This window comes from Ovis canadensis, chromosome 23, assembly GCF_042477335.2.
Source record: "Ovis canadensis isolate MfBH-ARS-UI-01 breed Bighorn chromosome 23, ARS-UI_OviCan_v2, whole genome shotgun sequence".
Lineage (NCBI taxonomy): Eukaryota > Metazoa > Chordata > Mammalia > Artiodactyla > Bovidae > Ovis > Ovis canadensis.
This window is the reverse complement of record NC_091267.1, coordinates 39114877-39130504: the sequence shown is the minus strand read 5'-3', so window position 1 is coordinate 39130504 and position 15628 is coordinate 39114877. Positions and strand designations below refer to the sequence as shown.

Below are 15628 nucleotides of genomic sequence, written 5' to 3'. Positions count from 1 at the left end.
TACAGTAAATTACTAATTGTATTGATGAACAGTATTTAAATGTCACTGTGTGTCCTCTGAGGTCCACGCTATGAGGTCATATCTAAATGCATTTAACTGACACTGCTGCACAGGTAGATGTGATCACCTCATGCTTACAGTGTAAATCCTAGTACAACCACAGTAGTCAGCAATAATCCACCTGAAAATCAGGGACACAAACACAACAAAACCCCAGACAACCCCAGAAACAGGTCCTGAGAAAATAATTACATCATCACACAAGGTCTTTAGAACATTATATTTCATAAAAGACAATGATAAAAAAGTACAAACATTTCCATGAGAAGCAAAAAAAAAAAAAATGAGAGTACAAGAAATTACTAGCATTTATTTCAGTGCATTTATATAGAAGCCTTTTAGATCTTAATAAATAAAATAATCTTAAGTACACTTCCTTTTTCTGATAAACACTATGACCATTTCAGTTCTCTCATTGGCATATTTGCAAATACAAGATAATACATCTAGAGTACCAGCATTTGTCTGAAAAGTACACAAAGAAATATAACAGAGACAAACAAAGGCCAAATAAAATGACACACAATCTGCTTCGACTTGTACAGAACCTCCAAAATGAAGGAGAATATTGAACCGGATATTTTTCCATTTTGTTTTAAAATGGATTATCAATACCTTGGCTAGGAAAGGAGAATAAGCAAGTTTTAACACATAATTTTGTATTTACATAATATGGCAAATAAGGGTTTATTTTTATGGAACACCTTTTCACAAACTACAAACAGAAATTTATATTTAGACTAAAAAAATATTCATTAAACCCCAGTTTTGGCAAAGACTTAAATGACAATCTCCACTGTGAATGAGACATAATGTTACAGCGAATGTGTATACTTTTTCCTTTTCTTTTCTACAAACAGGCCCATTAATCATTACTACTCTCTCTAGTCGAAAGGCACTGTATAACTTTCCCAGCAGTGCTACAGGGAGCTCAGAATTATGTCTGTCTATATACATTTCTTGCCTTTGAGACTAAAAAATACAATGCATAAGTTAACAGAAGACGTTTAAATAATTTTAGAAAGGTTTTAACTTCCTTGACTTGATTTGTTTAGAACTGAAATAAGATGTTTCCTGTAGACATACCTAGCACTGCACCTAATCAAGCAGGTAATCAATACATGCACGCTAATAAATCCACTGAACTATAAAGACAGTCTGCATTTGTAATGTATTTGTTAATTTTTATGGGACAGAGTTACAGGCTGGTGGCTGTAACTGGTGGCTCGGTCGGTAAAGACACCGTCAGCAAGGCAGGAGACCCAAGAGACCAGGGTTCAGTCCCTGGGCTGGGAAGATCCCCTGGGAAGAAAATGGCAACCTATTCCAGTATTCCTGCCTGGAAATCCCATGGACAGAGGAGCCTGGAGGGCTACAGTCCATGGGGTTGCAAAGAGTGGGACACAACTTAGGTACTAAACCACCACCATCACCACGGGATAGAGTTCTTTTTATACAGGTAATTGGCAAAGCTCTATCACATATATGCAAACATAAAAGTTACTATTTATATGCAAAAATCAATTTGAGGTCTGCACTTAAAAAGCAAAACAAAGGACAAAAAGCAAACTAATGAGATGGCTTTCACAGGATGCCACACTGTACCCAAAACTGAGAAAAGCAAAATAGTTATGGCCCTCACTTAAAACAAAATTACTAATAGACTTAATCCAAGAAAATAAGGCAAATCTAGTTGAAGGGAATTCTCTTGAAACTATAAAAATGTGTATCAAAATGAGAAGATTCCAAAATGTGGGCAGCTCCATATTAAAGAGAAAAATATGTTTTCCTAATAAGACTCAGAAACAGCCCCAAATTCCCCCATGACTAAAATATTTAAGTATTATTGGGTTAATTATGCTCCTATGCCCCTACTATCTTGTTAGTGATCAACAAATGTTAACTTTTTCAATCTACTTTCTTTCATTTCATCAAATTAAAAAACTACATTGGCTTTGAGAGATACACAGTTTAATACCTTGCTTTCCAGAAGGTCTGACTTTTCATCAAAAAGCGAAAAACAAATATTTTGGAAATATTTCTAAGAAATAAATGTAGAAAATTTTGTTTGTCGTAACAGAGAGCTATCAGTTTTTCTCAAAGTGTAAGAATTTCAATTATTTTATGGTTTTGTTTGCAGTCATTTGTGTTATCAATATTTGCCACAGAAAATGAAAATTTTAAAATTAAACTTACAACCTGAGACATAACTAACTATATGTGTCAGGTGAGTGACCCATTTTGTTCCTCGATATTGAAGGTTCATTTTATAGATACATAATTTTTTGTTTTAAATTTCTGAAAATATCAAGACATTTTAAATAATCTTTGGTCAATCATAATTGATAATTTTCAAAGTAAGGATACTGTTTGGTTTTGTTATGAAAATGCCATCCAAATTCAAGAATAAGTAATACACTTGATGTCAGGTAGAGAGACCTGTTTTTAGAGAAGTGTCTTAATAAAGCCAATGCATTTAAATAATTGGTAGTGTATTTTAATATAATTCTATTAATTTATGTTTTAGTGAGGAAATTTCAACACCAGAGATGTAATAACTTAAAAGTGAAAAAAATACATGTAGTTTGAATGAAACCAGCCAACATTAAAAAGGGCCCCTTCCAAACTTGAAGTTCGATGAGTCTGATAATTAAACTTAAAATCTGCTTTTATCTACTAAGCATTTATCTTCATAAAAATAGAACATTTACTGTTTTATCTAATAGTATAATTCATTTGTATGTTTTAAGTACTACTGGGTTTTCCATAACTCAATCTTCTAAAAAATTGTTTTGCTTTTTTCTTAAATGAAAATTTTTTTTGGCTCTTCTGAACTGGAAATAATAAAAGTGCTATTCACTGTGAATTAAAAAAATACAGTGCACAACCACACGCAACCTTGGGAACATTTTTTGAGGCACAAAATCCCTGACACACACACCAGAGGTACATGAGAGACGTTTAACAAAGAGGTCCTCTACATCATGTCACATCACAACTTTTAAGATTTTCTCAGTAAGACTCATGCAATATGCATAAATAATACGGTTGTGATTTAGCAAAATCTGATGAGATTGCAAGCAAGGGAAAAAAAAGGTAATTCTGGTAGGAAGAAAAGCTATTTAAGTCCTTTCTTCTTATCCTTAAAAACGCTACGGAAGCTGTGACTTCTTCCACACAAAAAGCTGAAGGGCTAAAGCTCAGAACTAGTATAACAGTGTACTGTATTAGTTGGCTGTCAATTACTGACAGTTCCTTCATTTCACACAAGGTTAACCTTTGTTTAGTGACATAAATTTACAGGGTGTTATTCCATGCAAATAAAAAATGTTTATAAAAGTCCCATAAAGGCATCACCTGTTACATGCAAAACTGTAACACATCTTATTTTTCAACAATTTAAACACATTAATTTACACCACATATGTACAAAATATGTTTAAATGGAAATAAAGCATTCTCTTGAATTAAATTATAGATTTTAGTATAAAAATTCTCTCTTCGTAGGGAGCTCCTGTAACTGCCAGACTTAACTGCATCTGGTCTCTGCAGCGCTCGCCAGGGGGTGTGTCTCGGTAAAAGATGGGTGGGCGGAAGAAGGCTGACTACAATCCCACAAATAACCACTGAGAACGCAGGCTCTTCTCACCGCGCAGAGCGCTGTGACGCATCCACTCACTGACCTCCACTAGGGGCGCACTCCCAGTTTCCGATCCAGCATTGCGGTCTTGCCAGGAGAGCTACTTCCTTTAATAGTCTTCGATTGGAGCTAACTCCGGCATGAGGTTTACAGATATATTTGTATACAACCTATCAACCAGTATTTTTGGCGTGTATACTAAATTGTTCAACCCATCGATGTACTGGCGCTCTTTTGAGTATCTGAGTAATTTATACCTACAGCATTAAAGAAAAAGTAACAGAAACATGTTTCAAAAGAAAAACATGAGAATATGCTCAAGGTCATTCTTATCAGTAAAGCATTTAAAGCTCTTTACAATTTTGGGTTCTTACACATAATTAAAAACGGTTCTACACCACATTCTAAATTAGCATTTTTACTAGTCTTAAAATGCTACCTGAAAAATAATTATTTTGTACTCTTACAACTTAGATATCCTTAAGAAATAAAATGCATTAGGCTTTATGCTAAGGAAAAACTTTATGTAAACAATTAACGAGGCTCTTTAACATATAGGGGTGTGTATGTGTGTAAGTATACATACATGTGTATGTATCTTTTCAAAACAAGTACAAGGACTTCCCTGGTAGCTCAGTGGTGGAGAATCCACCTTGCCAGTGCAGGAGACAGGGGTTTGACCCCCGATGTGGGAAGATCCCACGTGTCGCAGAGTAGCTGAGTCCGAGTGCCACACCTACTGACCCGGCATGCCCCAGAGCCTGGGCTCCATAGCAAGAGAAGCTCCTGCAACGAGAGGCCTGCGCACTGCAACTAGAGAGAAGCCCCCGCCTCGCCACAACTAGAAAAAAGCCCACAGAGCAACAGAGCCTCAGCGCAGCCAAAAACGATAAATAAATAAACAAAGCTATTTAAAAAAACAAGCACAAGAATGCCTTACTTTTATAAAGAAAAACGATATCAACAGATAATTCCCTTCAAAAGTTTTTTTTTTTTTTTTGTGGGTAGTGTCATGCATTTTTAAGAAGATCTTTCATGTGTTAAATAACTTTGAAACCTCGCTATCTAAAGATGATATTAAACTTACCGTCCTAAGAACTGGACTTCGCCTCGATGGTGATGAGGAATAGATTTGTATTTTCCCAGGTCCCCCTCTGGTCTTGTTACATTATATCCAGCATAGTGAACCCTAAGATACAATATACGGAAATGAAAATACATTAAGAAATAAAATATAAAAATAATTATTTGAATTCTATTTAAAATACAAGAGAATGCTCGAATGTATGTGCTGTCAGTAATTTCAAAAGGGCACTCAATGGAAAAACGGAAAAACACAAAATAGGATTTAGGAACCACAAAGATTTTCCATCCTAAAGAACCCTTTCCTGGGATAGAAAGTATAGTTTATTTAACAGAAAGGAAATCATTAGAAATTTCAATTTAAGTAATCTGTACCTCAACATACCTATTCCAAAGGTCATCATCTTCCCCTCCCCAGCCCCAGAAGGCGTTAGGAAAACCATTGATCTTTCTGAACTGTTCCACTGTCAGTCCACTTACACCACCAAAAAACTCCTTATAAGGAAGACTACAAAAGAAAGCAGAAAACAGCATTCTAAAAGTGAAGTCAAGACAGTTCGCCACATGAAGTTGACTTTTAGATCTTCTACGTGCTTTGCAAAATATACCTCCATTTCCATATAAACAATCATGTTGATTAAATCATATTTTTGGAAGTAAACAGCACACCAAGAAACAAAGCGTCTTCATATTCTAGTGAAATAGGTACACCTAACTGTATTACATAAAACACTTGTGGTAACTGAAATTCACTGTTAAGTATTGTTACTTTGTAAGACTCAAATCAAAACCTAGGGTTCAAAAAATGGTCTATTTTCACACCAAATGTAAACTTGATCAAATACATCAATAGGTGCTAATGCAATGTTAGATGTTACCAAGCTAATTTCCTAATTGATCTTTATTCATTAAATACATTGTTAGATAGATGAGGATAAATATAAACTAGTAAAAGCAAGTCTAGCATTTAATTTTGAAAAAACAAGCTGCCTATCCCTGCAATGCTCTTCCCCAGATACCTATGAACCCTGGGATTAGTCTGTATGCTAAGTCGCTTCAGTTGTATCCGACCCTTTGAAACCCTATGGACTGTAGCCCACTAGGCTCCTCTGTCCATGGGATTCTCCAGTCAAGAACACTAGTGTGTGTTGCCATGCCCTCCTCCAGGGGATCTTCCCCATCCAGGGACTGAACCCACGTATCTTCTGTCTCCTGCACTGGCTGGTGGGTTTTTAAAAAAATTATTTATTTTAATTGGAGGCTAATTACATTACACTATTACACTGGTTTTTGCCATATGCTGACATGAATCAAGCATGGGTGTACATGAGTCCCCCGTCCTGAACCTCCCTCCCTCCTCACCCCATCCCTCAGGGTCGTCCCAGTGCACCAGCTTTGAGTGCCCAGTTTCATGCACTGAATTTGGACTGGTGATCTATTTCACATATGGTAATATACATGTTTCAATGCTATTCTCTCAAATCATCCCACCCTTGGCTTCTCCCACAGAGTCCAAAAATCCAAAAGTCTGTTCTTTATATCTTTTGTGTTCTTATATCTTTTGCTGTCTCGCATTTGGGTCATCGTTATCATCCATCAGCACCACCTGGGAACTCCTAGGATTAGTCTAGGTAGATGACTTTATTCATTAGAAATCAATATTTTCAAACAAAAATTGAGAACTTTTCATTTCTATGACACTCATGATTATCTTTTAGCAAAAATCTTTATTAAAATTTATTAAATCTTCAGTAAAATTTAGTAAACAAACAGATTTTTTACCAGCTGAGCCACAAAGGAAGCCCAAGCACAAGGTAGCCTATTCCTTCTCCAGCGGATCTTCCCGACCCAGGACTTGAACCGGGGTCTCCCACATTGCAGGCATTTTCTTTAACAACTGAGTTATCAGGAAAGTCCTAGCAAAAATCAATTTGCCTGAATATAATGTGATTCTAGCAGGCTGACCACAGTTGAGTTTCTAGAAGTGCAAAGAATCAGATCCTGAACCAGGGTGATCTTCCCAAGGTAATGCCAGACTTGGATTTCTGATACCATGGTCAAAAGGAGATTTTCTAATGATGACAATGACCAGTTTTTTTTTTTTTTAAAAAAAAGCACTCTTTTCTCATTTCCAAGCTGATTTGCCAGGTCCTACCACAGAGACTTCCTGCTTCTCGAGCTCTGCAGGTTGGGCAGCGGTGAAACAGTGACGGAGCCAACATCTCCCTGCTCCAAGCTATCTTCTCTCCTCTCCACTTCCGTTAGCCAATAAAAACTGTGATCTATTTCCCAGACCAGGCCTGCTTGCTTTAATGTCAATTTAAGTTTACTGTCACAGCTCCAACGATGGTATCATTTCAACATATCTCCCATCACAGAACGAAAAACATGTTTCTTAATATTAAAGGCAGGTCAAGAAAACACAGCTTCAGAAGAAGAGAAAATGGGCTGCAGAAGAGAGGGCTTTCCCTGCACTGGAACATCCCCGGAGGGGAACACAGGGGAGCCAGCCTGTGCCCTGCTCCCGCCTGGGCAGCCCAGAGCCTGGGAACTCGCAGAACCCATGGGTAGGCTCTCCTGCTTCCTGAACAAGGACACCAGCGTTCAGAAATGCACGTCCTGGGACAACCAAGCCCTCTGACTGCCAAATATAAAAGCCAGAAACTGGGTCCACACTTCCTTGACCATAGAAACCAGGCTTTCTTTCCTACCACCCCACGCTGAATCCTGTGTGTGAGGAAGCATCAGGATAACAAGCGACTCTATGGACCAGCTCCCTGTGAAGGTGGGCTGGAGTGACAGGTATTCTCTAGGCTCTTGGACCCCCTCAGATCCAGGCACATAAGGCTGCTTCCATTTTAATGATATAATTTTGCAGGTATGTTGCACCATATCTGGCTTCCCGGGCGGCTCAGATGGTAAAGAACCTGCCTGCGAAGGCAGGAGATGGCAGGTTCAGTCCCTGGGTTGGGAAGATCTCCTGGAGGAGGGTCTGGCAACACACTCCAGTATCCTTGCCTGGAGAATTTCACGAACAGAAGAACCTGGCGGGCTACAGCCCATGGGCTTGCACAGACTTGGGCATGACTGAGCGCAAGCATGTTGTACCGTATCAGGAAGACTGCTGTTACTTACATATACATGTATTTATCCAGCTTGGCTGCAAAGTGACGTGGCATTTCTCCACATCCATAATAGTTTCGGTCATTTTCAGGTAGATGATCCACATCGTGGAAGATGACACAGTCCCAGACGCTGTCTTTCATGGCCTCTTTGAAGCCCACGTTGAAGAGCATTGCTCGGTTAAAAGGCTGTGTGCCAGTCTACACAGAGCAAAGAAAAACAGAAATGTACTCAGGCTCCGCTATGACATTTTTCTGTAGCTTTCTAACTTGTTGAATCATGGTCAAACAGCAAAAATAAACACATCCACATCAAATAGATGAATGCTTTAGGATTATCAAATATACTATTTGAATTTTTACTTTATTTTATACTTTGGTAACACATGAGAAAACACTATTATTATCAAGTCTATTGGGAGATCATCACATTTATATAATGATGGAATTCATGTTTCTGTTTTACTTCAAATACATCAGGATACAGGTTATTTATGACCAGGGGAAAAAAAAAAAAACAAAGCCACCGAAAATAATACAGGTGGCGTTTTTTAGTGAAGCTTTCCATATGGTGTCAAGACTAGAAGTGGGAAACAAAGTGAATCAGGAAGCAGGGACCCTTCTCTTACATAATAAGGCCGGGGGGTGGGGTGCTAACTTTGTATTGCTTATAATAGACACAAAGGCATCTGCAGAGACAAAAACAACTGGAACTTATACAAAACCCAACTACCTTTCTTACAACCATTTCCCTTTCAGTTCAGTTGCTCAGTCGTGTCCAACTCTTTGCAACCCCATGAACTGTAGCATGCCAGGCCTCCTTGTCCATCACCAACTCCCAGAGCTTGCTCAAACTTGTATCTTTTGAATGGGTGATGCCACCTGATGTGAAGAGTTGACTCACTGGAAAAGACCCTGATGCTGGGAGGGATTTGGGGGCAAGAGTAGAAGGGGACGACAGAGGATGAGATGGCTGGATGGCATCACCGACTCGATGGACATGAGTTTGAGTGAACTCTGGGAGTTGGTGATGGATAGGGAGGCCTGGCATGCTGCAGTTCGTGGGGTCACAAAGAGTCAGACATGACTGAGTGACTGAACTGAACTGATGCCATTCAACCATCTCATTTTCCTTCGTCCCCTTCTCCTCCTACCTTCAATCTTTCCCAGCATCAGGGTCTTTCCTAATAAGTCAGTTCTTCGCATCAGGTGGCCAAAGATTTACTGGAGCTTCAGCTTCAACATCAGTCCTTCCAATGAATATTCAGGACTCATTTCCTTTAGGATGGACTGGTTGGATCTCCTTGCAGTCCAAGGGACTCTCAAGAGTCTTCTCCAACACCACAGTTCAAAGGCATCAATTCTTCAGTGCTCAGTTTTGCTTTCAGTCCAACTCTCACATCCATACATGACTATTAGAAAAACCACAGCTTTGACTATATGGACCTCTATCAGCAAAGTAATGTCTGCTTTTTGCTTTTTAATATGCTCTCTAGGTTGGTCATAGCTTTTCTTTCAAGAAGCAAGCATCGTTTAATTTCATGGCTGCAGTCACCATCTGCAGTGATTCTGGAACCCCAGAAAATAAAGTCTCTCACTGTTTCCCCATCTATTTGCCATGAAGTGATGGGACTGGATACCATGATCTTAGTTTTTTGAATGTTGAGTTTTAAGCCAGCCTTTTCACTCCCCTCTTTCATTTTCATCGAGGCTTTTTGGTTTTTCCTCACTTTCTGCCATAAAGGTGGTGTCATCTGCATATCTGAAGTTATTGCTACTTCTCCTGGCAATCTTGATTCCAGCTTGAGCTTCATCTAGCCCAACATTTCACATGATGTACTCTGAATAGAAGTTAAATAAGCAGGCTGACAATATACAGCCTTGACGTACTCCTTTCCCAATTTGGAGCCAGTCTGTTGTTCCACGTCCATTCTAATTGTTGCTGCTTGACCTGCATACAGATTTCTCAGGAGACAGTGAAGGTGGTCTGGTATTTCCAACTCTTTAAGAATTTTCCACAGTTTGTCATGATCCACACAGTCAAAGGCTTTAGTGTAGTCAATGAAGCAGAAGTTGATGTTTTTCTGGAACTTTCATGCTTTTTCAATGATCCAATGGATGTTGGCAATTTGATCTGATTCCTCTTCCTTTTCTAAATCCAGCTTGAACATCTGGAAGTTCACAGTTCACGTACTGTTGAAGCCTGGCTTGGAAAATTTTGAGCATACTTTGCTAGCATGTGAGATGAGTGTAATTGTGCGGTAGTTTGAACATTTTTTGTCATTGCCTTTCCTCGGGATTGGAATGCAAACTGACCTTTTCCAGTTCTGTGGCCATTGTGTTTTCCAAATTTGCTGGCATACTGAGTGCACTCTCACAGCATCATCTTCTAGGATCTGAAATTGCTAAACTGGAATTCCATCACCTCCACTAGCTTTGTTGGTAGTAATGCTTCCAGCTGCTGCTGCTGCTGCTGCTAAGTCGCTTCAGTCGTGTCCGACTCTGTGTAACCCCATAAACGGCAGCCCACCAGGCTTCCCTGTCCCTGGGATTCTCCAGGCAAGAACACTGGAGTGGGCTGCCATTTCCTTCTCCAATGCATGAAAATGAAAAATGAAAGGGAAGTCGCTCAGTCGTGTCCGACTCTTAGCAACCCCATGGACTGCAGCCCACCAGGCTCCTCCGCCCATGGGATTTTCCAGGCAAGAGTACTGGAGTGGGTTGCCATTGCCTTCTCCGATAACGCTTCCTAGGGCCCACTTAACTTTGCATTCCAGGATGTCTGGCTCTAGGTGAGTGATCACACTCACCTAGAGCCAGTGGTTATCTGGGTCATGAACATCTTTTTTGTATAGTTCTTCTGGGTATTCCTGCCACCTCTTCTTAATATCTTCTACTTCTGTTAGGTCCCTACCGTTTTTGTCCGTTATTGAGCCCATCTTTGCATGAAATGTTCCCTTGGTATCTGTAATTTTCTTGAAAAGATCTCTAGTCTTTCCCATCCTGTTGTTTTCCTCTATTCTTTGCATCGATCACTTAGGAAGGCTGTCTTATCTCTCCTTGCTATTCTCTGGAACTCTGCATTCAGATGGATGTATCTTTCCTTTTCTCCTTTGCCTTTTGCTTCTCTTCTTTTCTCAGCTATTTGTAAGGCCTCCTCAGACAACCATTTTGCCTTTTTGCATTTCTTTTTCTTGGGTCGGTTTTGATCACTGCCTCCTTTACAATGTCACAATCCTCTGTCCACAGTTCTTCAGGCACTCTATCAGATCTAATCCCTTGAATTTGTCACTTCCACTGTATAGTACCCAGGCAAAGAGTTTCTATTTTTATTATTCTTGTTTATGATACAGAGCAAGAACAATTTAAGAGACAAACAAAGTGGGAACTTACTACACAGAATCCAACTTCCTATATTATAACCACTTCCCTTTACTTACAAGGGAAATTATATAAAGGCACATTGACAATAAAAACTTTCATTCTACAGCTAAAGAAAATTAGAGCAAAATTACCTATGCCTTAGCAATATTTCTTAGCAATCATTTCCAAAACTTACAACAAAAAAAGGATTATGACAGAAGCAAATGAGATACACAATGCAGTCATCACCACTGCTCCCTCAACAGTGCAAAATTACTAAGTTTTAGTCCTGAGTCCTGCACTAACTTGAGATAACAGAAATCACTTTATTGTTTAAAGCTTTTCCTCACCAGTGAGATGGAGAGGATAAAAACAAAAGGCAGTTAAATTATAATGTTATTACTGGTACATCATCGGTTTGAACAAATGACTTTAAGATTTAAAAATATTGTTTTTATTAAATGTGGACCTAATATTTAATGGCTTATAATAAAAATAAGTTCTATATCTAACGCCCTTCATCTTCCAAAAGCAATACATTTATACACATCTAGAAGTTTATTCTAGACTCACCTCTATATTTCAAGGTAATGATAGTTCTAATATCCCCTTGCCTGATTCACTTTTTAGACACTATTGATTTCTTATCATGGTCACTGAGGATTTATACCTCCACACTCACTGCCCCTCCATCCACTCTCCCAACAGAGTTATGTCACAAATTTTTGTTAAATCAATGGTGTTTGCATTACTACAACTATGTAAGTATTTGTGTTGAATAAATTACAATTCTGTTTTCTTCCTCAAACTGGGATTAATAACTATCTTCACTTTTCTTAATATGTAACTGTTGTTATTTTGTACAAAAGCCCCCAAAGGCATGCCGTTTTGTTAATAACTGATGCAATCATTCAAATACATCAAACCATCTATCACTTCCTCCTCCAACCTCCAAGCTCAGCTCTAGCTCCCACTGCCCTCACATCCTGCTCCAGTCTGGCCTGGTCTGAGCAGCTGTGGCCATCATCCTGGGCCTCCTCCTGTGCTCCCTACATCAGCTGTGTCCTTCACTTGGCTCTGTCAATTTGTTGAGGAACTTCCTTCAGCAGCTTCCTAGGTCAGGATCCATGGGGAAAATTAAATATATACATACTTACATAGCATATATATGCTATGTAAATATAGCTCTATATATACATATTATGCTGTGTGTGTATATATACACATACACATATATACATCATAAACGTACATATGTGTGTGTGCGTGTGTGTGTGTGTGTGTGTGTATATATATATAAAATATATAGGCTTCCCAGGTAGCTCTAGAGGTAAAGAATCCACCTGCCAATGCAGGAGACATAAAAGACTAAAACATAGGGGTTTGATCCCCTGGAGGGGGCAGGACAACCCACTCCAGTATTCTTGCCTGGAGAATCCCATGGACAGAGGAGCCTGAGGGCTGCTCTCTATGGGGTCACACAGAGTCGGACTCAACTGAAGCGACTTAGCAACATATATATGTATGTGTATGTGTGTGTATATATATATATATATATATATAGAGAGAGAGAGAGAGAGAGAGAGGGAGAGGGTTTCCCAGGTTGCTCAGTGGAAAGGAATCCACCTGCCAATGCAGGAGATGGAGATTCCATCCCTGGGTTAGGAAGATATCCTGGAGAAGGAAATGCAACCCACTCCGGTGTTCTTGCCTGGGAAATCCTATGGACAGAGGAGCCATGGGCAGGCTACATTCCACTGGGCTGCAGAGAGTCAGACAGGACTAAGTGACTGAGCACACACATATATGTATGTATGCATGTATGTATGTGTATGTGTGTGTGTGTGTGTGTGTGTATTTAGCTAATGAGTGAATGAAAATGCCATCAGTCTACTTGCACACTTGATTGATACACTGACTGGGTAAAAGAATTCTAGGTAAAAATTACTTTCCCCTAGAATCTTAAAGGCATGTGGCTCCACAATCATCTAGGTATCAGCACTGCTGAGAAGGTTCATATGATTCTGACACATAATCATGAGCAACTGTTCCTACAGAATGTTTTTGTTATCTTCTCTTTTTAATTTGTATTAAAAAATTTTAAGGCAGTATGCTTTATAGATCTGTATTTTATTCATGGGTACATGTGGACCCTTTTAATCTGAAGACTCACGTCTTTGCTTCTGGGAAAATATTCTTACATTATTTCTTTGGTTGTTTTACCCCTCCCTGTCCCCCCCACCTATTTTTTTTTTTGCTATATTTTTCCAGAACTCTGATTAGGAAATACATTCTTCATCAACTGATATGTAACAAATCACAGCAAAACCAGTGGTTAATCACACCACAACATTTACAATGCTCAAAGCACTGTGATAGGAAATTCTGACAAAGATCCCTGATCACTGCTCCGTGATGTGTGGACTTCAGCTGGCAGATCCACTTCCAAAATAGCTAAGTCACAAGGCCAGTAAGAGTGCTAGCAAGTCGATTTTCTCCTGGGGTTGCCTGAGTGTCTTCATGACATGGCAGTTGGCTTCCTCAAGAGCAAGAGATCCAAGAGACCAAAGCAGAAGCAGCAACATCCGTTATGACCCAGCTTCGAGAGGCACACACTGCCACTCCTCAGCGTGCTTCCCATGGTCACTGGGGCAGGAGGCCACACAAGGAGGCAGGGCTAGTTGGGGACCATCTTGGAGATGGTCACCTCTGTGCTGTACTGGTCCTTTTTGATTAACTTTCTTAACTTCTCCTGCTCTGATTCTAGTTTAAGAGTTATCTTCTTAAGTTTGTCTACTGAAAGCTTTGTTTCACTTATCCCATTTTCTTTTCTAACTTTTTCTGATTCTCTCTCTTTTAATGAAGTCCTGTTTTCATTTCACGGGCTCATTATCTTTCCTTTTCTCTCTGTGGATAGTGATCATGAATTTGTATTACTATTAATTTTTTTCAAAAATGTGCTCTCTTCCTTCCACTGTGTCCATCTTCTATAATCCTTTTTGTTAGACTGCCTTTGTCTCCTCTTGTGGGAACTCTTGGCTTTCCATCATGGTTGAGAGTAAGGCACTAAAAAGCGAAGGGGAACCTCCACATAGGTACATGAGATTGTGGTATAGCACTCACACTCACACACACACACACACACACACACATGCATATGCTCGAGCAAAACCAAACTGAAACAAAAACAGAAGCCCCATTTCTCCTCACTAGTATTCTGTGTGCCCACAGCTCAGAAAACAGCAACGCCCTTGTTCAAGACAAAAAGGTTGCATCCTGGTTGACCGTTCTCCATCACTCGAAATGTACACCTGATTCAATAGCAAAAGAAGGAAGAGACAGAAATATGTGTACTATCCTTCATATATAACTGGGGGTTCTGAGCTGCTCGTCAAAGGATTGGCTCTTCTAGGCACCAGTCCAGCAGGAAAATAACTCTTCACATTTCCTACGTGGTGAAGATGTTACTAGCTCAAAACCCCACACTATCAAATATACAAGCCTGAATTAATACTGATCAAGGCTGAGATTCAGACTTAAGAGGTTTAGAAAATAAGGATCTTAGCTGCTTTGCAGATTTTTTCATCACATACACAAAGTGATTCAATCGTGTCAGACTCCCAGACGAAAAGCCTTTAAAGACACAGGTAGCTATAGGTATCTCATCGTCCACATTATGAAGACTGACTCAAAAAAGGAAGCTGGTAGACAGTTGGTAAAACAGGCCTAGAAGTTTGGCTACCGTGTATGTGTGCTCAGTTGTGCCTGACTCTCTGTGACCCTATGGACTGTACCCCACCAGGCTCCTCTGTCCATGGGATTTTCCAGGCAAGAATACCGTTGCCCTTTCCTTCTCCAGGGGATCTTTCTGACCCAAGGACTGAACCTGTGTCTCCTATATGTTTTGCATTGGTAGGTGGATTCTTTATCATCGCACCCCATAGCTACCAAGAAAGTGGCTAAAATTTTTAATTTACTATCAGGTTAAAAAAGTTAATTTTGATAATATAGGCAGTTGCATTAAAAAGCACATATGCATTATATATTAATACATCATCATATGAACAGGAAACAGGCCTTAAAAGGGTGATTTACATACAGACCAAGTTTAAGTTATATTAAATACCAAGTATTTTCAGGGTGGGAAATGTAGGCAAAAAAGCTAAGAGTGAAAAAATAAAATAAAAAAAAGATGGAGAATCAGCCATAAAAGAGCTGGGAAAACATACTAAATGGAACAATCTTAGGAAGAAAATTTGAATATTTTCTAATATTTCAAAAACAAAAAATCAGAACCATCTAATATAAACTAGGCCACTTTCTGTCTACTGATAAATAAGGAAATACGCTTTTAGTCAGA

The 15628-nt window shown here is 39.3% G+C and overlaps 1 protein-coding gene across 2 annotated transcripts in view; it reads right to left on the bottom strand.

Annotated features, from left to right (window-relative positions):
- Positions 1–265: 265 nt before the first annotated feature.
- B4GALT6 (beta-1,4-galactosyltransferase 6) overlaps positions 266–15628 on the bottom strand; it is a 71356-nt gene continuing 55993 nt past the window's right edge. For both annotated transcript variants that reach the window (XM_069568938.1, XM_069568939.1), the window contains exons 6-9: positions 7919–8106; positions 5169–5291; positions 4788–4889; positions 266–3957 (exon numbers count right to left, since the gene is read on the bottom strand). In XM_069568938.1, coding sequence (XP_069425039.1) covers positions 3810–3957; positions 4788–4889; positions 5169–5291; positions 7919–8106 — 561 coding nt within the window. In that variant the 3' untranslated portion in view covers positions 266–3809. The remainder of the gene's footprint in view (positions 3958–4787; positions 4890–5168; positions 5292–7918; positions 8107–15628) is intronic.